Source organism: Strix aluco, chromosome 2, assembly GCF_031877795.1.
Source record: "Strix aluco isolate bStrAlu1 chromosome 2, bStrAlu1.hap1, whole genome shotgun sequence".
NCBI lineage: Eukaryota > Metazoa > Chordata > Aves > Strigiformes > Strigidae > Strix > Strix aluco.
This window is the reverse complement of record NC_133932.1, coordinates 121,145,714-121,172,146: the sequence shown is the minus strand read 5'-3', so window position 1 is coordinate 121,172,146 and position 26,433 is coordinate 121,145,714. Positions and strand designations below refer to the sequence as shown.

The 26,433-nt window shown below is 40.2% G+C and overlaps 1 protein-coding gene across 8 annotated transcripts in view; it reads left to right on the top strand.

Moving 5' to 3' along the window:
* Positions 1–26,433, top strand: part of GRIA4 (glutamate ionotropic receptor AMPA type subunit 4) — a 242,059-nt gene that overhangs the window by 213,426 nt on the left and 2,200 nt on the right. The window contains exons 14-16 of one of the 8 annotated variants that reach the window (XM_074816154.1): positions 18,502–18,616; positions 20,884–21,018; positions 22,353–22,535. The exons of 1 other annotated variant lie outside the window; for it this stretch is intronic. In XM_074816154.1, the coding sequence (XP_074672255.1) occupies positions 18,502–18,616; positions 20,884–21,018; positions 22,353–22,487 (385 nt within the window). In that variant the 3' untranslated portion in view covers positions 22,488–22,535. Of the gene's footprint in view, positions 1–11,271; positions 11,387–18,501; positions 18,617–20,883; positions 21,132–22,352; positions 22,536–26,433 lie in introns of all 8 variants that reach the window. 6 more of the 8 variants (XM_074816153.1, XM_074816152.1, XM_074816151.1 and 3 more) reach the window with 6 other exon arrangements.

Sequence of the window (26,433 nt, the reverse complement as noted above, 5' to 3'; positions counted from 1 at the left end):
AGCACTTCAGTACCATGCAGTATGCTGATGGTATTTGGCTTTGCAGTCATTTCATGCTTCATTCTCATTAAGGTGAGACCAGGACTTGGTGGCTGAAAAGTCTATCCAGACACCAGAAAGATTAGTGTGCACTGGAAACAGCACCTAAAATATTGAGTTTGTTTCTAAAGTAAAAATATAGACATTCATAGAATCATAGGATAGTTTGTGTTGGAATGGACCTTTAAAGGTCATCTATCCCCTTCAGTGAGCAAGGACATCTTCAACTAGATCAGGTTGCTCAAAGCCCTGTCCAGCCTGACCTTGAATGTTTCCAGGGATGGGACATCTACCACCTCTGGTGGTAGAACATAAGAAAATAAAAAAATGTCTCCCTTATACCTAGTCTAAATCTACCCTCATTTAGTTGAAAACCGTTGTGTTGTCACAACAGGCCCTACTAAAAAGTTTGTCCCCATCTTTCTTATAAACCCCCTTTAAGTATTGAAAGGCTGCAAGAAGGTCTCCCTGGATTCTTCTCTTTTCCAGGCTGAACAGCCCCAACTCTCTCAGCCTTTCTTCATAGGAGAGGTGTTCTGCCCCTCCAGACCCACTCCAACAGATCCATGTCTTTTCTGTGCTGAGGACTCCAGAGCTGGATGCAATATTCCAGGTGGGGTCTCACCAGAGCAGAGTAAAGGGGCAGAATCACCTCCCTCAACCTGGTGGCCGTGCTTCTTTTTATGAATTCAGCTGAATCTGGCTACTCCATGAATTCCTAAGAACAGCAGTACCAGTTCATCTTTTTTTCCCGTTGCAGCTGCCGAGAAGATGAGAGAAGGTTTTTTTCCCTTACTGTGGTTCTTGCCACAGATACCTATGTCTCTGTCACCCTGAGAGTGGTCAAATGCAACTCATTTTGTATGATTCTTCTCTGAGGACATCTCAGAAATGTTAGCTAGGATAGAGGACTTCTCTCACATTTATGGAGCATCTTAAGCTGACAGTGAGGTAGTTTATGAAAAAGGCATGCAGAGATGCTCAGTTGAGCATCTTTACTTGTAGAAGCCACTCCATTGTGACTCCTGATGTTTTCTTACCATTTATTTATCTTAAACTGACAAATTAATCAGTTGCTGTTATGAGGTCTTGGTGTTTGCAAGCAGGAAAATATAGCAACATATCATAAGGAGTAAAATACCAGGAGAAGACCATGTCAAATATAGTTCTTTTTACCCATCTTATCATTATATGTTCATGAAGGGTGAGATTCAGCCTGGCATAAATGAAAAATTGGAGAAGTTGGATAATGAAATCTCTTCAAATATTTCCAAATTTGAACCAGTCTCAAAAAATGCCAGGTATATTCAATACTGCATTAAGAAACATCTTGTATTTATTATGTTAGCTGCCCTGCTACCCACTGAATAGAACATACATTTATATAGCATGTTGAGACATGGGGCTGGTTAGGAACCGGGAAACCTAATTTTTGCAGTGAGTCCAAAAGGATATTTTATTTTCCATGATTTGTGTCAAGAGTCAGCAGTGAGTCCTGACTGGTTTTGGAGGTCACGGTAACGTTTCTTCTGGGGGTAGGTGATTCAGCCTAGGCCTGGGTCTTCCTGTGGATGAAAGCTGTGGAATGCTCAGTCAAAGGTACAGTATTTCTGCCACTCCTGGGACATGTTGAATGGAGTGAAAAATTGGAAGCTGCTGCAACAGCTGCCACCTGCTTTGTGCTGCAAGATGGTGATGTAGTAAAATCTTCCTCTGTGTAGGGTGGCCAGAGTCTGTGATCTAGGCTGCCTAGTAATCCATCAGTGATATCAAATGGATATAAAGAAGGAACAACTTTCTAAGTTATGAGGAACCACACCCTTTTTGCATTCAGTAAGCACTGAATTGCATCCAAAAGAGATACATTTTTCCTAGCCTCATTCTGGGTGAAAGTAGTCACTCTGTGGCATTCAGAAGCTAAAATTAAAATGCCTTACAAATATGGCTAAGATATTATGTGAAAGGAAATTTAAATCTACTGGCGAACATCAGTAATGATGAATAATGTTTTCAATCCTTTTAAAATCAAGTCATCCATTCGAAAAACAAATAGATCATTCCTGCAGACAGTAAACTGCGGCATTTGGCTTTTTCTTGTGGATGGAGCAACCTAAGGAGTCTCAATGACATGCACCCAAACAACATAACAGAATGTCGTTTAAAGAGACCTGCACTAATGCAGTCTAGGTAGGAGAGGAGACAAGACAGCATGAGGTGTGGTAGACCTTCACTGCTGTGGCCCCCACCACAAGCTAGTACTCCCTGTCTTTCAGCAGTGCTAATGCAGTACTGATGGAAACTCTGCCTGGCACCAAACCACGTCTTGTGCCCTGCCATGAAACCCCTACCTGTCTGTGCCAATACTACCATTTTCTCTCAGCTAGGGGCCCCTAAATTTAGGAATTATTGGAGAGGCAGGTGAAACAGCATCCAAACACTCCGCTGCAACAAAACTGTGAGTTGAGATCTGCTTTGCCTAAGGTCTAAAAAGGCAGAAGGTTTTCTGCCAGCCATGCCAAAGGTGGATGTTACTCTTCTAAAAGCATTAAGTATTTTGGGAACATGTATTTAAAAATGCTCATTTGGCACATTTCAAATTCTAAAATATTGTTGTAAGTGCTTTCAGCAATATCAAATGTATAAAAACCATAAAGGGCTCAGGATTCCTAATGTTTCTGAGGTGAGACAGTTTTGAGGCAGTTGGCAATGGGCTAAGCTTATCCTCAGCAATTCCTGCAGTGTGGAGACAGTGTTACACTGATGCTCAGACACTTTTGAAAAATCCCACGCAAGCCTTTAAAACATGTATTTTGAGTTGCAGGTGTTGGACTGCAGCAGCCTATTCTCATAATCCTGCTTATGCTGCAATCAGCAAGAAAAACTGTACTTTGAAAAGTGATACTGCTCAGTGAGAACAGGATTAGGTAGTCATTAGCAAAAATTAAAATAGCTCAGAGTTGGGAGAAGCTAGTGTTTCTGCTGCTACTAAAGACTATATACTGAAACAATATGAACAGTTACTCTAGGGACAATTTTATGTGCTTTTTATTTACAGTAAAGCTTTGTATAAAGCAGAGAAACAAGCTGAGTTGCCTTCCCAGGTCAACTGCTGTTGTTTTTTCACAAGCAAAATATATATTTAATTGCTTGGGCGAAGAAGTGTTTGCACACTGTAATTGGAATATCTTACTGCAAAACAGCTTTCAATTTATATAAATATTTTAAACTACAGTCATCAGACCTCTAGCTGGTGTAAATTGTCAGAACTTCTTTGAATTCAAAGTAGCTATGGCAATTTTTAGCAGCAGTGGGTCTCACATTAATTGGAACTCCTGCTGATCCTCAAGGTGTCAGTTTGGCTTGTATTTGTTTACAAAGCTCAGTTCAAGTAACTAAGCTGCATACTTAGGATATACATGGAAGCTGTAAATACTCAGTGCTCCTGAAAATTAACCATCTTATTTGGATGGCTAAATGAAGAGCGTTATACTTATTTTAATTAGCCACAGTTGAAAAGTATTTGAGTGTGGCTTTAAATTTCACATCTCTAAACAAAGAATAACAATATATATACACTCTTGTAGGATACTTTATTCCTAGTGTTTGTAGAATATTTTGAGATACTGTTCTGGAAGAGGTGTTTTAAATGCAGTTGGACAGGGGATTTTTAAATAACATTTATAAATGTTATTAGCTTCCAGTGCAGCACATAACCTGCATTTTTGCGAGACTTTTGCCTTTCTACAGGCCAGTCAGTTCCTTAGGAGCATGTGGATTTTGCAAGATGGAATTCAAGAGGCATCCACTGTCCTGGTGGATCCTCAGCTGGGCCTTGTGTACTCAACTGAGATGCTTGGTCTTGTCCTTTCTCTGGTAAGCATGTATATAGAAATGGAAGAATTTAACAGGAAAGCCTCAGAGACCCACTGCAGAGAGCTAGTATTGTTGTGAAGACTCACACCTTGAATACTAGTAGTTCTTATTTAATATAAATGAGGGACAAGCTATCAGAGCAAGTGCCAGGGACTCCATTTTGTTTGAACTATCAACTACATGTAAAAATGTCTTGATATGTGCTTCAGTATTTGAATGCAATTTTTTTATACAAACAGCATTACAGCATACAAGCCTTTATGAATCCCAGTACAAAAATATTCCTATACATTTTTGAATGTGTTTAAAAAAACATCATTTCAAAGTTGGCCCTTTTTCATTAAAATTTAGGTTGTTTTTCTTGTAAAAATGCTCTTGCATTAGCTCTCTTCTTTGTATTTGCATTATTGATCCTTCAAGCCTTCTGAGTATAGAATGATGTAAGCTTTGGCTGCATCTTCCTCGTTAACGGAGTGTTTGTTTCATTCCTAATTTATTAAATATATTCAGCCAGTGCCATGCAGCTTTACACTTAATTTCTCTTGATGAATTGTCAAACACCCTTAAACTGCACTGCATTTGTGTCATGTTATGATCTGCCATCAGTGCTTTTCAAAACATGGTTAAAATAAACAGCTCAGAAGATGGGCAGGTTTTAATTTTTTGCTTGGTAAGGTTGCATTTTCATTTTTCCCATCTAAAACAGATGACATGAACAAGCTGTAAAAGTGCACCCGCTTGTGTTTCACTAAGTATGTCTGAGACAGATCCTCAGCTGCATCCAGGAATCACTATGTTGTGCAGTGAGGGGAGGCTTTTTGGCAGCTGTGGCCTCCTCTTCCCAAGCCACCTGGGCTGGATGCAGACTAGGTCACGAGAGAATAACTATGATTTGCATCACTGAAATAAGGTCACTGAACTTGGTTTCACCAGGCTCTCTCCTTGCCTTGTGCTGAGGAATAATCCCCCTCCAGCCTGTGCCAGGAGCTATGAGGGGTTTGTCTGGGAGATGGCTGGCATCATCAGGTAGCTGCAGGGAGAGATGTCCAAAGTGCAAGGAAGAAAATGGGCTTTGAGTCGCTTCAGACGTGTCATCAGTGGCTGCATGTCACTGGCTGTGACATTGTGGTCTTGGGAAAGCTTGTTCCTTTAGTGAACGCCTACTGCAGATGCACCATCGCATCTGTGGCTTCAGTTCCCATTGTGCAGTAGTCTACTGATCCCCACTTTTTTCCAGGCACTGCTTATAGAGGAGTATATATGCAACAAACTTATATGACAATGTAGTCGTGGATTTTACTGGCATGAAAAGTGAATCCCTATATTTTGTCAGTTGGTCCATACCTTGTGTATGGCCCACCCATGGTGCTTTGATCATTTAACATTCAGGTACTCTTTGAAGTTTGCTGCACGTTCAGAGAACCTAAGGTTAAACAGAGGTGGCATCCCTTCGCACAATGTGACTTCTAAGTGACTGAGCGATTTCTGAGGCTTTCAAATCCTTGTGGGAAGGATTTGTGAAAAGCCTTTTAGAGGATCAGGGTCTCTGCTTCTGCCTCAGTAACTGCAGTGGCAGCACCAGCGGTTCTAGGACGATACGCTGTGCAATACGGCTCCAGTTTAAACAAAGCTGTCTCTGTGTATGTAGAGTCTCATTAGCGAATCATGTTATTTTTGCACATCCTGCTTGTTCATTATTTCAAGTGAATAACATCCCCAACGCTAAGAAGTGAACCAACAGTGCCACTGTCTGTAAAGATAACAACAGAATTTCACCAAGAATCTGTCCAGGATTCAGGGAAGTATTTTGCTATCTAACGTCCCAGTTACACAGAATTTATGAGACTGAGTTCAGGAAACGGATTCAGGAAAATGTCACAGCTGTTTAAATAGCTAAGACATTTAAGTTTTCCTGGCAAAACTCTACCAGTTGCCTAAAAGATTGTTATTAAATACTCCCAGCAGAGATCCTGCCTTTGTTGTAATGAGTACTTAGGGACCCACCTGTGCCTTTATGCCATTTAGTATTCAAAAACCGGTATTCTGAGACCTGACTTCATGGAGGAGGTCTCCTTCACTATGTGTGCTCAGGCCAAGGCTGAGTCCTCTGAATTACATTCACAGATGATGCTGAGTGGTGCTGACGGGTGGTGATTTCCACCTGCCCCGTGAACCACTGTGCCTCCAGATTTTGGGAGCTGAATGAATTAAACAAAAAGCAGCTGTATCTGAGACTGTGGATACTTATTCAAGTCTAATCAGGCTGGAGATAGCCTTTTCTACCTGTTGCATGTATTCAAGCTGTGGTAATTAGGCTGTTGAAAACAGTCTTGATCTTACTGTGCAGGATGCATTTCATGCTTTGGTTTCTGGTTTCTTAGAGATGCTGAGTTACTGTGGTGAAATAGATGCTTGAAGTGTTGCATTAGGCAGAATCTGGTGCCCTCTCCTGTGCTGTTCCCCTATGGCTGTCTCAAATTTCCAGCACTGCTTGTGATATTGGCTGCTGTGGTCCCTAGCCTGAGACTCTGTCTCATTCCCTTGTGGTGTAGGGACCTTTGTGTGTCTCTGTCAGCCTTGGAAATGCTCCTCCATGTAATTGCTAGATACCACGGTGTTGTATGTCATAGCGTTCAGGTCGTTTGTTGAATGCCTGCCTCACTGCTTCATATGAACTGAAGTCCAATGGATGGGTCATCTGCTAACCATTGCTGTGACCCTAACTTATTGGAAGACGAAGCAGATCTCTCTGCCAGCTTGTCTTTGGGCAAGCACCCTACTGCAATTCTTTTGAATAGCAGGTGAGGTATCCCTGTCTGGAATCATAGATGTTATTTTGCAAGGGACTGGGTAGTTGCACCATCATCTGTCTGTTTAGTTTTATCTTTTGCTAACTGTGAAAGGCATATCTGCAGTTGGCACAAGTAGGCTCTTTAAAAAAAGAAGTGACACTGATTAACGTTTTAAACTGCTTATTACTGTTTATTTATGGGGAGATGGAAAGTGATTTTAAATGAATAAGAATGATTTCATTCTCATCAAGTTTTTCATACTGTAATTCTATAGGCAGCTTAAAAAAATCTGTGATCATACATTGAAATCACTGTCCATGCACTCAAGTAATTGTGAAGTGAGGTATCACTGTAACTAAAGGGCTTCAGTTTTGGCTGAACTATCTTAACTATCACATACAAGGACACCGTTTTCTTCTGAGTAATGGAAAAGGCGGGATTGTGCAGTGACAGCAAGGATTAAGAGTCAAATATTAAAGCACTTGCCTGCTTTCTACTATTAAACCCTTCCTCTTGCAAAGATTTCAGTTCCTTTATTGAGGAACACATTATTCTTCAGTGGGAGTTTTGACTAAGTGTGGTATTGAGGATACAGTCCTATTTTTTTAATGATGAAAGAACAGTTTCTGTCACAGATACTCAAGTTTCAAAATGCCTTCCTCTGTGGCAGAATGAAGCGTTGTCTAGGATGAGTATGAGTGATCTAGCTTGGCTCTGAGGTCTTAGGTATATAATTTTCAATATAGTCACCATTGCATCTATCAGGATATCAGCTACAACATTTCTGTGGGAGATACAGCAGTGTTGAGTAAAGGTTCTCTGTGTTTTGTTGACCAGAAGGAAATTATTTATTTCCACATGTTGAGGTGGACCTAGATAACAAAGTAACAGAGAAAGCAGTGTGAAACTAATCTGGTTTTACATGGCCTACTAGACATGATGAGGACAAAAATGTCTTACATTTATAAACAATACAGTTTAATTTCAGAGCAATGATTGCAGCTTAAATCCACATTTACTTCTTCATCCTTTTTATTTCCATTTCTCTATTGTGCTGTGAAACTGTCTGTGGATATGGCTAATAACCCAGCTAAATAACCCTCTCATGAATGGTTTCATTTCTTTATTTATTACTCTAGGATTACTATCAACCAGCCAGTTTCTCTAAATGACTGTGGGAAAATTTTCCTTGATAATCTTTGAAAGATAAATTCTAACATTTGGCAAGTCAGCTAGCTCTTTCCCTTCAACATGGAAATTAAACATGAAAACTTATATTAGTTGTCCAAAAAAATCACCTAGTTGGTTTTTATTCACCTTAGAATATCCAGATAAAAGGTCTAGGTAGACATTAACTTGAAAAGCTTGAAGAAAAAGTTGAAAATTATCAGGTAACTTCTTCACCCAAGATAAGATAATTGTTGAAAACAAAACTTTCTGAGGATTTTAGCATAAGGACTTTGTCTAATTCAATGAGCTTTAGCATTCATACTTGAGAGACTACAGTTTAGAGGAAATAGTATGAAGATGCTTTTAAAGATAGACTGATTGATAGGGCTTCCCATCTGCTTTAAAATAAGACTGTGCTTAAGTGGCTCATTGAATTGAGAGTTAGTGATATTCCTTGAGATATGTTTCATTTTTCATGGGAGTGATCACTCCTTCCTGCATCTGTAGCACTGTCAAAGGAGCTGTTTATGTTATTGATACCCAGTGTGACAATTAGACATAGCAGCATTAAATTAGACCTTGGTTTGGTTCCTGTTGAAGGGAGAAGGAGTTTTGACATTGACTTTGTAGACAGCAGGCTCAAGCTATATATCTAAGCCATTTTCAGAATAAGTAATGTTGCTCAGCATCAAAGAAATAGTGTTTCTAGGATCATCTTTCATCTATGGCTCAATCCCAATGTCCTTACAAAGATAAAATTGACATCTAGTGTACTGGAAATTTGTCTGTAAAGTGACAAGGCTGGCCACACAGTTACCTTTCTGAATGGGGCAAACAGGCCAAAAGCATAGGTTTTGTAACTAAAAGCTAAGTAGGAAAAATCTGTAGTAAATACGACTGGTTCAAAAGCAATTGCTTCCAAGAACAAAAGGGACGAATGAACAATTTCATTCCAATTTTGCAATTGCTCCTCCCTCTGGAGTGTGAACCATAAATGGAGCACTTATACAAAATCACATTTGTCAGCCTGACTGCTAAATTCTCCTTAAAGCTTTACCCACAAAGAGCAGACTGTTACCACTCCCACTACAGCCTACAGTTCTCATTTTCACTTTCAGGGACAGACAAGCAATTCCTTTATCTGTATTGAAAATCTCCTATAAATGTAGCTACAGGGAAGCTAGGTAAAATCAGATCTACACACAAGCAGTTTCCAAACTTCATGACCAGCCAGCAAAGACCTGTCTCGATTCCAGCAGGAGCTATATGAAAAACTGTTACCAGAAGACAGTGAAGGTATGTCTTGAAGCTGACATTTGTCCCACAAACAGGCCAGTGTTGTAAGGAATGCTCCATAAGCTGTGAAATACTGTTGTCTGTACCTGTCTGCCAGGAAGATACCTCTCCTAATGAGTGAGAGAAAAAATTCCATTCTAAGATCAGAAGGGACCCCCAGGAACCAGAGATGCATCATCTCATAATTGATGAGGGGAAGATGCCATTGACAGACATAGCTCTTGCCAAATCCCACTCAGCCCTTATAGACAGTTCTTGACAGCATTAAACAAATTCAGAGAGAGAAATTCCATCTTTCTCAATTGCATATTGTCCCTGAAGAGCAGTAGTTAAGCTACTGGCACCTCACAGATACTTCTCTCCCTTTGGAGATGAAAGGTGCTTCAAGGATATGATGCCACTGCTCCACATGCCTCTGCAGGTCCACAGGCAAGCCTGGACAGACACTCACCAGAAATGTACATGTCTGATAGGCATGGATGCACTAGGGACCTCTGAACATGGAAAGAGGAAAAGTTTATTACTATGAATAAATACTGGTGTAATTGTATACCATTAGGATAATTGACTCTTGAGGCTCTTCGTAATAAAGATAGGAAGTCATACAGTTAAACAAGTGCAAAGGTTCCTCAGGAGGTGATGAAGGCTGCATAAATGCCTTGGCAGATTAGTTATCAACTGATTTTAAAATGTCATATAGTGACTGAAGTTCCTATCATAAATCTAGGTGCCTTACATTTGAGTTTGTATGGTAATCTATGCTGTCTACCCTCTGCCATCCAGTCTTAACGCTCTCTGGACACTTAAAGGAAAATCTCTGGTCATGAACAGAAACAACCCCATCCTAGGACCAGCTGTGTCCCTTTCTTGCCTGAGTTTCAGTGCACTCCCAGCAGCCTTGAGTTCATACAGAAACAGTGAATCTGTGCTTTAGCCTTCATGTTGGCAACACCTCCTCTCCCTACACAGATCCAAAGTGTCTCTCAGGTATTTCTCTCACCTGAAAAAAGAGCACTTAAACATGAGATAGAGAACACCAGGTTCATGGAGCCCCTTTCAGTCTGTTGTGCCTATGCTAATGCACTGCTAGCAATTAAGGATTTGTCCTTCATCCAGTGTAGCACAACATGTATATACCCTTCAGGGAAAAGTCCTTAGGATGTCCCGACTACCTGCTTGTATCTCAGCACCCAGCGAATGGGATGGGTTTGGTCCTTGAGCTTCTGCTTGGCTGTGCTGTCCCCAGGTTTCCCCAGAGAGGATGACTTCCCCTGACACCCTCCTCCCCCACACCGCAGGTGCCCTTCAAGACAGGGTGCTCTCCCAGGATAGCAGGGCAGTCCCTGGAGTCACGGTACTAAGCTAGACCCCAGGTCCTGCATTTCAGCTAAGCCTTTTCTGTACTAAAGAAGCAGGACTCTAGAGCCTGCATCCCAAATGTATGGATGTACCTACAGGAGGTGATTAAGCTTCAGATGGGCAGGACTCCCAGCACCTCTTTGTGCATTGTTTTCTATTCACTGACTCTAGACAGCATCATAGTCAGCGTGCAAGCTGTTAGCGCTACTCTTCAGCTCTACCTCACATTGCCTGTTTCTGCAGCCTTAGCCCATTAGCTTGTGCAGGATCACTCTGAAGTGCTATATGTCAAAACTGTTTATGGCACAGTGACTAGCAGTGTCCTATCATAGGCAGTCTGAATGTTGCCTCTTTAGTATATGGGAATACATTTCCCCATCTGCTTGAAAAATCAGTCTGGGCCCACGCTAAACATATTCTAAATATAGATTCAAATAAATCTGTGTAAATCTTTTATAATTCCAGGCAGTGTTTTATAATAATTTTGCAGAAATAGTTTTGGTTGGTTGATAGAATTTTCTTCTTAAAATTCAAGCCATTCTGAAAACCATTTCTACACTGGAAACACATTTTTCACATTTGAAAGTAACCACAATTATTTGTGCTGCCAAGAGCTTTGAAATATGGAAATGAGAGGTTTATTTAGTGTGTGGATCAAGCTTATAAACAGCTTAAGTCCTCATTCCTTCTAACATCTTAACAGCTGTGCAGTTTCTTACAAAATATGTTTTATCGTTTCAAGAAATGCTGTTAACCTCGCAGTTTTAAAACTGAATGAACAAGGCCTGTTGGACAAATTGAAAAACAAATGGTGGTACGACAAAGGAGAATGTGGCAGCGGGGGAGGTGACTCCAAGGTTAGCCTCAATGTCACCAAAAGCGGGTAAACAGTATGTAAAGTAATTGGTGCATCTGCTGGGGTTTTACCTGCGAGAAAGAGCTTCACCAGTAGCACAGCACTGCTGGTACCTGCAGCTGAAATCTAGGTGTATGCAATTACTGTCAAAGCAAAAATATTTGCATTTGTTTAAGTGCCCCAAGGGAACTTGTAAACAGTCTCTGCTGTGATATCTATCACCAGTTCTCAGAAACCTGCATCTTCTGACATTGTGAATCGCCTTTTCCAAGCTTGCTTTTGTGAACAAGCAGTTTGAAACCTTCAGAAGCAAATACTGGCTCAGATTTTTTTCATACTATATGGTACCACCCAAAATATTTTTCAGTGACAGTAGAGGAAAAGGGTGCAAATCAGTGTGACTGACTCCTAGCAGTAATCTAACGCATCATCCAGGCTCAGGGATCCACTATTGACACAAACAATACTGGTACAAATTACAATTTTCAAGAGTATCCAAAATAGGAGGACAAATTTCAGCTGAAATATCTTCACGCTGACATTTCCTGATGTCTTACCAGCAAACAGAAAACCACGGTGGTTCCCTAGGCAGAATTTACCAGAGTTTATCAGACAGGAATTTTAGGCTGAGGTGATGACAGCTTCTTATTCTTCCTGCATTTCCATATCTTCCATATGGCCAGTGCCACTACTTCCTTGACTCCTCACAGCTTCCTTTTGGGAAACTGCCTTGTGCTGAAGAGAAGCGAAGATGTGGAAGTGGAAGATGGTGAAGTGGGGGAGGATGAAGATATTAAAAATACCCCTTCAGTGCCAGGCAGCATGTAATAATGTTTATTTATGTGGTTGTGTGCAAACAATATATAAGAGAATGCTGCAGAGGTAACTGTGCAGGTACAGAGCTAGTCAGATATAGATGATTAAATTTGACTGATTTGTCATACACAGTTTATGTAGCTTTCTTTACAGTTGCCTACGTATATTTTTTCTTACTATTTTCTCTCCTTCTTTAGTCCTTCTGCTCTTTCATGCTGTGTCCTGGCCTCAGGGACCATCCCTTGGGCTGTTCTGCACTCACCCGGAACTGGTCTCCTAATCCTCTTCACTTTGCCTTCGATCCTGCTGCTCTACCTATTTTTCCCCCACTGCTCTGCTCGCCAGCAGTCACAGTTTCAGAAATGGTCTCTATTTTCTCTTCCAAAGTGCTTAGGCGTATTAGACCTGATAGCACTTAGTTGCAAGTTGAGAAGACACCAACTTCTTGTAAGTTGACAAGTGAACCATAAGTCTCCCACGTTGCTACTATTATATGCTCCACCCAAGCCTGAACTTCTGTATTATTGGGGGAGTAGTGTTTATTTATTTTTTTTAAATGTCACAGGCAGAGAGTCACTTCATTAAAATACCTTCATTTTCTTAGAATCCTGCTGTTGTTGAAAAGTGAGATAAAAGCTAGGTAGCAAAGTAAGGATGCTTTTAACTTACTTTTCAGAAAGTAAGCTCCGAAATTTAGATTACCAGCCACTGGTGCTTTGAGTCATGAAGCAGGAAAAGGGGAGCAGCTCATGGTAGATGGACAGGCAGGGAAATGTCTGGAAGTGCTGAAGGAGCAAGTTTGTTGTAATGGCAAGTGACAGAAAAAGGAGTGGGTGAGAAAAGTAGAAAAGAAAGGCAAGGAGTGTGGTCCATGGAGAAACAGGGAGGATCTGTGTATGCAGGAGGGAGGAAGGGACACATTGCCAGTGGAAATGAACAGTAGATGACACAGGCAGTTCAGCATGCAATAGATAATATGGTGGGCAAGGCAGCATTAGCGAAGGATGGAGAACATGATGGAGCTCAACCTGTGGCCCTAGGACTGTATACAGCCTGCCAGGAGCATACATCTGACCTTAGGTCTGTTTCTTGCCATGCTTTTTCCCAGGCACAGCTGAGTGAGTAGGCAGTATCAGTGCTCTTGGGAAGCCTTGGGTCTATCATGTGCCTGCACTGCCCACGTGCAGTAGAACCAAACATATCATGGAGACGAGCGGGTATTACCATGCTTCTCAAATTGTGCATTGCAGCAGCATCTGGTCTTGTTATTTAAACTACAGTTACTCTGACTCCCCAAAGTGTTAGTTAGCCATTTATCATCTACAAAATCCATTTCCTTGTTCAGGGAATTCTTGTAGGATCTGATCAATTAAAGTCAATAAGACCCTTTCTACTGGATTAATGGAGCTCTAAATATTTTAATTTTATATGCTAGCAAATGATCATTAGTGGAATAACCAGGACACCATGCACTGTTGTTGTAAACCTGACAGCTACCAACAAGTCCCCTTCTAAGCTCTTAAGCATCTCTAGCTAATACTTCTTTTCATTGTGTGAATTTAAAAAGAACAACCCTGAGCTTTTTTAGTAGCTCCAGTCCAAATTACAGGTCTTCCTACTGTCATGAACAAGAATAAAAACATCCTCTTCTCCTGAGAGAAATACAGTACCTGAGACTTGACTGATAACTGTGCTGTTACTCTTTGAGATTCGCTAGTCAGAATATGAGAGTCTAGACTCAGAATAACCCTTCATGATAGTACAGAGGACTACAGAAATCGGGGAGTTTCATGAGAACTCAGCAGTTCTGCAAAGTTTTGTGTTGTTCTGTAAAACAAGATTTCTCCTACCTCCATTCTGTGCTCTTAAAAGGTCATCTCTAGCCTTCCCATTTATTGTTCCCTTTAAGGAGCAATCTTCCAGAATTCAGAAAGACAGTTCAGAGAGCTGCCCTGTGTGAACCAACTGTGGTTTAGTGACCTCAGTAATTAAGTCATGTTTGAACATAAAACTGAGGTCCCCAAGTCCTGAGTGCTTTTGGAAGTATTATCTCAAATCTTAAATGCATGCCAGCATCTTTTCATGTGATGCATGGAAAGGTATTTAAACACAGTTTCTGCCACTCTGTTGTTTTTATAAAAGTATGAGTGGAAGGAAGTTGTGCTGATGGAGATGTCCTCCAGTCTCTGCTGGCAGCCCTCAGGAGAACACAGTGGCCCTTGTTTTTCATTCAGCAGATGAGACTGACCTTACACTTAGTTAATGGCCCAGCCATGAGCGGGTAATGAAAATGCTCCTAAAGCATACTTGTGACTGCATTTTCAAAATCCCTGTCTACCAGAATTCTGTATTGGTTTCAGAATCGCTCAGTATTGTAATTTAAATGCTATAATTCCCATTCCTTGTCCTGAACACAGCTAACTCAGAACTTCATTAATGCCATTTTAAAGCACTGTGATTTCACTGATGTTGCTGGCACAAGATCAGCCCAAGGGTCTTAAAAACCAGCCCTTCCAACAGCAAGGGATTGATGACAGGACAGGAGGAAATTATTAAGAAGCCGAGAGAGGAGGTAGAAGGGCTGAGAACATGATGAAAAGGTAGAAAACCAGTGTCCCTGAGCCAGGTTGGGCTGTGCCACCACTGACTTTAGCACATGGGTGAAGAACAGGGTCTTCTGTGCTGTCACACAACAGTTTTGCACTGTGGTTACATGGGACAAATTCTTCTCCATATATAAAGGATAATTTTAGTTACTATTTCTCATATATTATCTTTACATGAATTCAAGGCAGATGGATCCTGTTTATATATAACAACAGAGATTCTCGGTAGCTGTACATTGGAAAAACTACACTGATTTTTACAAACTCTGGCAGGTTACTCTAGTTGCAGATTTAGCCCAACATTAGTAATTCAGGAATCACTAAACAACTTGAAAAAAACCAAAATCTATAGTCATTTCCTTTGTAATATATACAAGATTGAACTTGATGGGAAATTTAATTCTAAATGCTGGATTTATCCTCTGTATATGACTTAAGTACATTGCTCTTGCTCGTGTATAGCAGACCATACTGATTTTTAGTTTAGCCCTTTAATATCAGTGTAACTATTCACCAACTTACTGTGTAAGCAATGTAGTAACAAGTTGTAGTCTCTGAGTTCATGACTGACATGATCAAAATGATGCTTATTTGAAGAGGATATTTTCAAAGGAAAGAAAGATGCCTGGAAGCCCTGAAAGCCAAGGTGATCTGGGCATTCATCTACCATGGGAGCTGTTGAAAATCTACTAAAATGAAAAAACAGCCAAAACAAAGCCTAAAATACATGAAAATTCACTATACCTGTAATCACTTACTGTGATTGCAAACAGGTATACATATTGCTATTCTGAAAAGCATAAGCAAAAATCTTGCTTTTCTACTCTGCAGCCCCTCAATCTGGGCTTCTTGTATTGGACCATGTACATTTCCCATTTCAGCTGGGTGATTTAAAGTGGGACAAAAATCCTGGTCTGAAAGTGTAAAATATTTTAAAATTTAAATATATGGAAAATATTTTTAATTTTAAATTTAGCTCAGAGTGCATCTCCCTCATCACAGCTAGGACTGCCTGAGGGGAAGTGTAAAGGACACATCATGTCTCATTCATTCACATGGCCTTGCTAGGGCAGTCAAGAAAGTGAGGGGCAGAGGACAGGTTTCCGTGAGTTTGTGCAGCACCTTGATTCAGAAGGTGTTTCAGCAAAAATAATGGAGAGGAGAAACAAGGGTCTGGCCTTGGACACATCACTGGCTGTATTTCAGTGAAGAGTGGGAATTACCTCATCTCTGCTGGCCATTGCCATTGTTGTATACTGAGGATAGGGTGGCAGTTGTATACTGAGGATAGGGTGGCAACTTTAAGTGTGAAATTGATTGCTTTTCCCAAAGGAAAGCCTGAGAGCTTCCTTGCAGAGACAATGCAGAAAGGATGACATTAAAGGAACTACAGCTGCAAAGAAAAAAAAAATCTATGCCTAACCTAGACTGCTAGTGCTCAAAAAAACAAGCAAAGGACTGGGAGAGATCTGTTTTCTGACTTGTCCCAGCTTGCTGCTGGTCTTGATAATTCATATCAAGTCCTAATTATTACTTTAATCAGTTTAATCTGCAAGAACTCCACAGGCTTCTGATTTTCCATGTGAGAACAGTACCTAGATGTCCCTTATCTTTGTCGTAACCAGACCTGTTACACTGCTGGGATTTACCAGCACCAAAATGTGGGTCGGTGCCAATGCATGACATGTTACAGATGATGGCTATCCAAATAATATTAATTATTTCGCACTTGTACTACAAGCAAACAGAGGATCATATTGACAGGCAACTTACCAGCATCCCAAACTGCTACCCACTCATTTCACAGCTGTGGGACGTTCATATTCCACTATCAACCTGACAACCTGCTGCCAGGAAGCCTGAAGACAAAATGTAAGTTTGAATACTGGAAAAGATCAAGCAATAGGTATTTTCTGTTCTAGAAGCAGAGTATTCCATATGAATTAAATGTATGGGATTTGGAAAGTGGATGAAGGATATCCTTTACTTAAAGAGATCACTTGAGAGTATACCTGGGAAGCCTCTCACTCAGCTGTAGCTGTCAAAAATTGTCATTTCTCTGAGGCACCAAGTCTTCCTCAGTAGTAAATGAACAGAGATGAGCATCTCAACAGTATGCTTCATCCTTTGTTAAAACTGGACTCTAAGCCCACCTTTTGGAAGTACCTATCTTTTTCCCTTAACTGCAGGGAGACCTAGACAGGCAGCCAAAGCTTGGGGCATAATTTATGGGTGTAAAAACTGAGGTGAAGTGAATTCCCCCCCTTTCTGTATATATACAAAGAGTAATCAGAATGTGTAAGACAAGATCCCTAAAGCTAAGAGTAGCATACAAGGTTCAGAAACTGTTATTTGTGTATTAAATATATATACATAAACATGCACAAATTCATTCATACATAAGTATTTGGGGATTTCCAGTTAAACCAGTTACAGTGTAACAAGCCCCTTTTCTCTTTCATAGTAACTATTTTAGTAGGTCAGTTACACTATATTAATCAATGCTTGCACTGGTTATTTATTTATTAAACCTTGAATTCGTGAGTTAACATCTTAGCAATGCATGGATTACGGTGTATTATGAGAAATTAATTTTCCCATGGGAATCTGCTGGCACACCCAGGATCAGGTCCTATGTCATGTAACATCACCAGAAGGCTGTTACATGCCATTTCTATTTATCGACCTCCTTCTCTGATATATATTGTATTTTCATGCACACCTGCACATAAATATATTCTGTATGCCTACCACTTTAAGAATTGGACAGTCAGTGATTCAAAGACTTATATATAAAATAAGTCTGTTAATCATTTCATAGGTTTTTAGAAAATAAACTGGTACAACTGCATGAAGTGGGGTGTTACCATAACACTCTGAGATTATTCAGTGAATTTAAGTAATTTCAGTGTAAAACCATAGCAGTTCATGAGTTTGAGGTATCAGATTAGGTTTCATCTCAATATTAAACTCTGTTATGTCACCCACAGCAAATACCACTAGTAAGAGAAGATATTCCAAGTAATAATTTATTATCAGCCTGGAACCCTTAAAGGAATTATGTGAATCAGTGAGATTTAAGGAAAAACTTTGAATTTTAAAATAATGTTGAAACAGAAAATGGAAAGATGACAGTCATGTTCTTAGCTGAGGATAAGGGCATCACAGCCCTTCCCCTAAATTCTCTGCATGCAGACCTCCTGATTACAGGTCTGTGCCAAGTGGTTATGGGCAGCAAACTGCACGAAACATCTCCTTTCTCTTGCCAGGATAGTTTTGAGGACAGTAAATGAAATAGCTATGGCCAAGTCACATTATTAGTTTGTATGCATACAAACTAAAAATAGATTGAAAGCAAGGAACACAAATTAATATTTTTCTTAATTCGTGTATCCAGTTGTATTATACATGTCTCTGAAGGGTATGTTGTTAATATGTCTAAGCCAATAATTTTGGGTTCACAGTAATTGCATACTATTTATTTACAAATCTTCCCCAGCAGTATGTGCCTGTTACCTAAAGCGATGGAGCAGGTCCCGGTCGTATGTCTGTCTCTAAACCTGGGCCAACAGTACACGACATAGCACCCACTGTGGCCTCTGCTCTGTCACTTTGCAATGCGATTCTATGTAGTTTTACTTGAATAACATAAAATAACATATATAATGTTATTTATGTTATTTTCCACGTGAAGAACTCCTGTAAACCTTGCCGTTTTGAAACTCAGTGAGGCAGGCGTCTTAGACAAGCTGAAAAACAAATGGTGGTACGATAAAGGTGAATGTGGACCCAAGGACTCTGGAAGTAAGGTCAGTCGCTGCAGTTCGGGACCTACTATCGTGTTCACAAAGCAGTAAAGGAAGTAATAAGCAAAATGACTTAGAAATAAAATAAGCAGCTATAGACACAGAACGAATCAGCTTTTCCCCATCTTGATGGTGGTCACACTTTAATTTAAAGAAGCACTATTGCTTTTTAAAGTCTTCAGTGATATAAATCAGCAAACATTGTCCTACATATTCAGGGCATCTGCTGAAGAGTTACAAGGCAGTTTTTTGGTTTTGGAGGAGGCAGGTTGGGTTAGTTGTTTCTTTCCTGCCTAGGGGGGATGGACTTTCCCCATTGACTACTTAGGAAATGTCCCTTCACACCTTCTCCTTTTGAAGCTGGCCTCCCTCAGCTGTTTTCTGAAAAGTAAAAACGCTAGTGGGAAGGATTGCCTTTCATCGCCACCAAGGGTGGCTGTGCCTGGCTGCCTTTGGGAAGGTCCCTGGCTCCTTGAGGAGCCAAGAAAGACTTAACTTGAGCTTTAAAGTGAAAGGCTTCAATAATTAATAGCTCTCTACAGCTCCCAGTGTTTACCCTAGTCCATTCCCTCCCAAACAGTAATCCTGACAGCTCCAGGGAGTGGAGTCTTCTCTATTTCTCTCTATCTGGGGACAAACACAGAAGCAGTTGTTTTGTGATGTCTGGGAAGCACCACAGCCAGTGCCAGCCCTGTATTCGGGGAGTCTGAAATCTCTTCAGAGCACCTGTCTCTGTGCCAGCTTGTGCTGTCCAGAGCTAAAAGGAAAGCGTGATGGGCAGTGACTGCTTGCTGCCTTCATGCCCTGAGAGTTATCCTGATGAATAGCAGGTAAAATTAGCCTGGGAAACAAACTTCCAACATACTTTGCTTTTTCTGACAACTGCTTTGGAGAAAGAAGTGAAAACCAATTAAGAGAATGGCAGAGTACTTGTAGATGACAGCTGAGAAAGCCTCAACCCACCATGTACGTTAGGTCAGGTCCTTCTCAGTCCTGCCTCCTTGTTTGCAAGCACCATGTTAGCAATTGCCACCAGAGGAACACAGTCACCTCCAAGATATTCAGAGTCCTCTTAGACAGCTAAAAAGAGACAGACAAAACAGAACCTGGCTATAAGCCCCAAAGAAGTGTATACATCCATGGGAATTGTTACTGTGCTAATCTACTGATTGCACAATAAATAGTGCCTCTTTAAATTAAATATCCGAATATTTTGCATTCTTTGTAATTTAAAATTTCGTAGAGATTACAATCGGAAGTTAAGTACTCTCCTTACTTTAGGTAGAGCTTATACAGTCTGCCTAAGAATAAAGCTTTATAAGTATCTTAAGGCACATGATGTAGTATGTAGAAATCAATCCTAAGAGAGTTCCTTGAGAACTGTGCTAAAAATGCACACGGATTTCAAATCAAAAAATAGATTTATAACTAAGCAGTGAAATATAGAGGAATGTAAAATAGTTACTACAGTACGTCCAAGAAGGTGATCGTTTATAAAATGATGTATATTTAATACTTTGCTAAAGAAAGTTCTCACTGTTGTCTAAATTATGAATAATGTGTAAGATTTCATAAATTGCTATTTAAAATTATACTATTGCTGAACCTTAGTAGTCCATGGGCATGTTCCAGAACTGTATCTATAATAAAATAGAAACAAAATACAGTAATTGGTAAGAGGCAAATATATCACGATATATATGGTACAGTGTACACTTTCAAAGGAAGTGTTTGTTCAAAGAAATAGCTTAAACCTCACATGTTATTTTCACCTGTCATTTAAGTATCAGAAACTCAGTCTGGATCTTTTAAATCAACAGCAGTGCCTACCACAAATACAATTACTGGTTTTGTAAAAATCAAGCAGAGTCTTGTCTGATACAAATGGATTTCTGGATTCCAAGGCTTTTAAAGGGCTTTGCGTAAAAGCAGTTTCATATCAGCACTAAAACGTCCCCTAAAGAGAGCTAGATATGTAATTGTTTAATTCTCCACTTAGTGGAAGTAATGCTTTGCAGTAAGCAAGCAATGACATCCTTATATGTTGACAATATACTGATAATATTTTTTTATGCTGACCAGGAAAACTAGGCGCTTAAAATATATTTTATAGATCCAGATAGGTCAAATTTTGTGAGAAGTATGTAAACAACTGTCACTTAATCTCAGCTAAACATTGTTATTTATTTGTACTTCCAATGTTTTAACATACAGCTTGTGCTCCTGGGGGTCTGTTTTCCAGGTTAACTGTGTCACTTCTGTTTCCCCAGGACAAGACGAGTGCCTTGAGTCTCAGCAACGTTGCTGGAGTCTTCTACATTCTGGTTGGAGGCTTGGGCTTGGCAATGCTGGTGGCTTTGATAGAGTTCTGTTACAAGTCCAGGGCAGAGGCGAAACGAATGAAGGTGGCAAAGAGTGCACAGACTTTTAACCCAACTTCCTCGCAGAATACCCAGAATTTAGCAACTTATAGAGAAGGTTACAACGTATATGGAACCGAAAGTATTAAAATTTAGGGGTAGGACTTAGGGCCTACTACAGTGAGTGGGTGATGCATCTTGTAACGCAGTGTTGTGACATGTCTGTCTAGTGGTGCTTGCTTCTGAACAGAGCTTTATATTTTGGAAAACTTCAATGCAAAGTGGTTCAGTTTTTTTTGGCTGCAGATGTACAGTATACTATTCTATGTTGCTAATAGACATCTGCATTGCAAGAAATTTTTAACATTTAAAAAAAACATTTTTAACTCAATGTTGTCAAATCAGTTGGGAGATGACAACTATTTGAAATCATAAAATATATATTCAGAGGCCCAGTGTTTAATTACTTGATTGGCCAGTCTATTTTCCTAAAGGTTTGCACTCTACTAGTGACAAATTGCTGTAAGCCTTTATTATTCAATGTTGGCCCTAACTGGGACTTCATTATAATCAAGATTTAGGATAGGCAACGTCACTGAACCATAGTTAACCTAATGGAAGACAAGGCACTGTTACAAGAAGTCTAAATGTTGTTTTACCTTCTCTCCCTCCTCCCCACCCTGTTTCTTCACCCTCCCTTTGATACATGTTTTATGGTAATTGTGTGACATTTTTTCACAATATCCTGCTTCAGGTCAACCTTTGCCCACTATAATAACCACAAAAACTCACTAACCAATGAATAGACCTTGGTTATCGTCCTCAGCTTTCAGTAATGTACCCCCTTACCTAGCTCAGGACTAGTGTATTTTAGATGTTCACGCAGTGATTTCAGAGCCTGAACCTCTGATGTTGCCAAGCTGCATCCTGCGTAGTTCCCCTGAGTAGGCGTGCAGGGATGGTTTACTAATGTACTTGTTGTCATCCGTGCAGTGAGTATCTTGCCAACTAATCATTAGTCAAATCAACTCTCTGACCTTTGGAAATGGCACATAGCAGCAAATTGAGCTTCTAAATATAACTTTTACGTAGCACCCAAGCTACACTGGCTGCTTTATAAGTGAAGGTGCAGCTAGGAACCTGCCCTTTTGTGCTACCTAGAGCTCCCTTGCCCTGGCAAATAGCAAGCCATGTCTCCTCTGTTAACAAAAAGCTTGAGCTGCATTTTCCTGAAATCACTGAGCCATCCCTATAGTGGAAGTAAAAAACAAAAATTTAGGGAAAGGAGATGAAGAATATAATTTTAATGTTGCCTAGAAAAATTTTTGGAGGAAACAACTGGAGATGCAATTATTATTTTTTATTTATTATTTATATAGCGCTGGAGTACACGGCGCTGTACAATAGGTGAAGTGTGCCAAACACATAACAGGTCCCTGTCCCGAGGAGCTTACAGTCTAAAGGCACAGCCGGTACAATACCGAACCATACAGTACAGAGCAAACACAGAGTGAGCAGAGAATGGTGTTTGAGCATGATAGCTGGAGCGCTGCGAGGAATAGGTGGGTTCTCAGGGGGCAAGGGAGGGGGCTTGGCGTACGCTGGCTGGGAAACTATCCCAAACATACTGTCACTGTTGTACAAGAAGTCATAACCCTGGGTATATTTTAATTGTAACATGCCCAATTTCCCCATGTGAAAAAAAAGGCTGTGTACTTTGTTCACTAGTGAAAATGTGAGGCATAGTAGGTGTCAGGGGGACTCCAAGAGTATAGGCCAGTGTTCATTACTGTGAACTGGGAATCGGGACTTGCAGGTGCTAATATTAATCTCCCAAATTCACTGCCTGCTGTCAATAATAAGGGTCTTAAAAAGACATAACCCTGTGAAAGTAATTGTGCAAAATGCAAATGAAGAGTTCTTTTTTCCTTTAAATTCTTTAGTGATATGCCCACAACTGATAATGTACCCAGGCTGGTATAAGAGTCCCACAAAGCATATTCCTTACAAAGTGTACAGGGTGTAGTGCATCCAAAACATAGTTTTAAAGAAAGCAAACAAAAAACCAAAGCTTTCATTCAAATACTGACCTGACCCAAACTGGCTTGCATGCTGAATGTGGCAGGACTCAACAATCCCCTGAGTTCTTACCTACCTCTGTGATTCCAGTGCAACAAACACTATGATTATACTTGTAGAATTTATTTTAGCCTTACTGTTTTCTTGAAATAAAAATTAGGACTGAGTTTTATTTTTTAAGGAAAGATCATAAGTACCTTTCTCTAAAGTTTGGATTGTTGTGGGACCTGCAACACAGAGTTGAATTCTTATAGGAAAAATATATAAAAATTGCCCATGTTGCATTTTATTTTATTGAAAATTCATGTTTGGGTCAGTCAAAACTTTTCATAATCTCTTAAAAATATTTTACAGTGCAGACATTTAAAAATTCACCAAAAAAATGGAAATAACTAGGATTTTGAGCAAATATTTATAGACTTCTGAAATTCTTCATTCTACTTATTTGCCATAATATTTACCTGAGAAATTTCAGCATGTGAACTTCTTACAAAAGCGCTTATGCTTATATGTGAAAGACAGCCAAGGTCCCTAGCCACGCAGGCAGCGAGGGATTACCTGTGTGCTGTGCTCTGTACAGGGTGACTGTGCCATCTGTTCGTACATGTGCTGGTCACAAACCCCTGTTAGCTGGCAGTAGTACAGAGCCCACAACACTGGTTACAAATATTTCTGCAGAAATGTGTCTGATGCATTTCGAAACCTTTGATATGTTTATTTATCCAAGGAGTAAAGGGATTGTATTGGGACTAAAACTTGCTAATACAGAAAAATGTTTGTCGGTTCTAATCTGCATGAGTAACCAACACGCTGACTTACTAAAGGTAACAGCAAATCGTTTTAATAGTATATCTTATAACCTAATATAAAATAGCTTCAATAACCTGCTCGACCATTAATATTCATTACCATGTTTTTTCTTTTAGTTTAATCCAGTCAGAAGAGAGTTGGCTCAGGGAAATTCACCTGCCTGTGAGGCAGCAGAAAATGAAAATGTAGGACTAGTCTGTATGTGTGGGATAAAGACATTCAAAAGGGATGACAGGCTATTGCATCTGCTGAAGGCAGGGAAGGAAGTTTTCTTTAAGGATGGAACAATCCCTTCCTCTTCTCCTGTGCATCAGTTTCCCATTTTTGTGTATCAGTAGTAAGCCCTTAGTACACTAGTTGAGCTGATGCCCTGAGAACAGTGCAGAGCCTAACAGCCTTCTCTCTAGCTGCTCTAGGGAAAAGCCCCACTGAGTTCCTCACCCCAAACCCACAGGCTTTTGAAGGGATTGTCCCAGTATCCAGCCAGACACCACCACCGCCTCTCCATGGCCATCTCAGTGGGCCACAAAGCTCATGAACCTCCTTCCAGTTCAGTTGCCTTCTCTTGCTCTCCCATCCCATGCTGTTGTCTATAGTTAACAACATTAATTATAAAACTACAAAAAGCAATGAAAAAAATTAAATTAATTACAAAAAAGATTAAGTGCTACAGGATGGCTCAGTAAATGTGTAATGTACTTATTTTGGCTTATATACTTCCAATTTCATATTCAAGATTATAGAAAAATTCACTAAAAGTTCATCTTAAATATTTGTGCCCAAGACACCTCCATGTGACCTACTAGAGGAGCCTGAACAACAAAAGAACCCACATAGACTAGGATATTTGTATTATATAGACTGAGGATATCAGTTTCCTGAATTCCCATTTCCCAACAGGAACAGGGCAGTCAGTGTTTCCACGTGATTAATTCCACAACTAATTTAATCAAAACTAATTACAAATTTGAAAATACATTATCACTATTAACTGCATACACTTAGCACAGAGACTTTCACAATTTGGGTAGTATTCACAGTGAATACCAAGACTTTGCCCTCTCATCCCAGTCTCTCCTGAAACTGTTCCTGCAGCCAGGCCATAAATCTGAAATTGTAACAGCATAGTTAAGCAGAGTATTAGCCTGGCTTATTACCTATAGCGTAGTTTAAAATATAACACAGACACTTCCTGATTACTTGCCTTATGGCACCTTCCCGAGCAGAAGTTTGACCTGCTCCTCCTGGCTTTGTTAACTGTCTGGGTTGTTTCTGTGGTGTGTTGCTGAGCTGTTGTTACTCTCTGCCGTGAGAAGAGAGGAGTTCTTTTATTGCAGCTTTTTCTGTTATTCTGTGGAAGGCTTCTGAGAAATAGTTTGTTATTTGATTTTTTTTTTTTTGGTGGATCCCTTTTTACTGTCTTTCTGTCCTGAGTGTGTTGTCAATGGCCAGAAAGCTATTACAGACTGAGCTACAAAACAACAGCTATGCATAACTTGTATATCCCATGTAAATCTGAGCTCTGAGATTTCCCAGTGGCGAGCCCTGAATGGCCATGAACAGATAGCTGATCAAAGTGATGGAGAGAAGCTGATACATACTGATGACTTTCTGGGAAATTTAGTACATCTGGAGTAAGCTGTCCCTTTTCCACCCAAGTTTGCATTCTGATCTGGTTTGGACTCTCATACCTTCCCAAAACGAAAACACCTTTGTTTTTTCTTGCCATTGACCAAAACATGTTCTGTGCATTTCTGCAGGGAGTTACCAGTCCTTGACATCCATTTGCAATGGGACTCTGGACATGCACAATGTGGAACTACACCACGTTGCATTGTGTCTGTGCTTTGCAAATGTATAGATTTTTATTTGCTGCTGGGGAGTAGTTGAGGTTTTTGGTACTGTATGGGCCCAGGTCCCCACCCCCTCATTTACCTCTGCCTCCCTTTTTATATCTAGCTGTTGGAATTCTATATGGTATGTTTGGTAACAGTCCCTGTCACAAAGTACTGTGGCATCAGGGAAACTTTTCAAGGGGTGACTTTGGGCGTTGCAATCAATGATTATCAAAGCCAAGGTTTTTCAGCATAAGGAGAATGCCATAATGCCCTATGTAAGCTGAGGTCTTTTCATGAATTCGCCTGCTTGGGAGGGCTGAAGTTTTTAGGGTGATTGATTTGGAAAGTTGCTTTTATATCCAAGCTCTGGCTGTGCCACAACAGCAGCTGTACTTTTGAGAACTCTTTTTTGAAGGAGCTACTGATAGCAATACAATATTAGACTGGTGCATTTTCATTGGCGTGCACCCAGAAGCAGTGGAAACGTTGGAGAGTGTTAAGGAATCTCCCTCATCCCTATACATACACACTCATATATTAAATTACTTCAGCATATCAAACACCAGCTCAGGATTTCACTGCTACCTCAGAAGGAGAAACCGGGCTCAGAGGGACAAAGTTCTAATTGCAGAGATCAGTAGTAAGGCAAATAAAATGATTTTATGATGTTTGTCATCCCTTTGCTCCTATGTGAATGCACCCTCCTGTCTCTTTTTTCAAATGGTATTTCAGA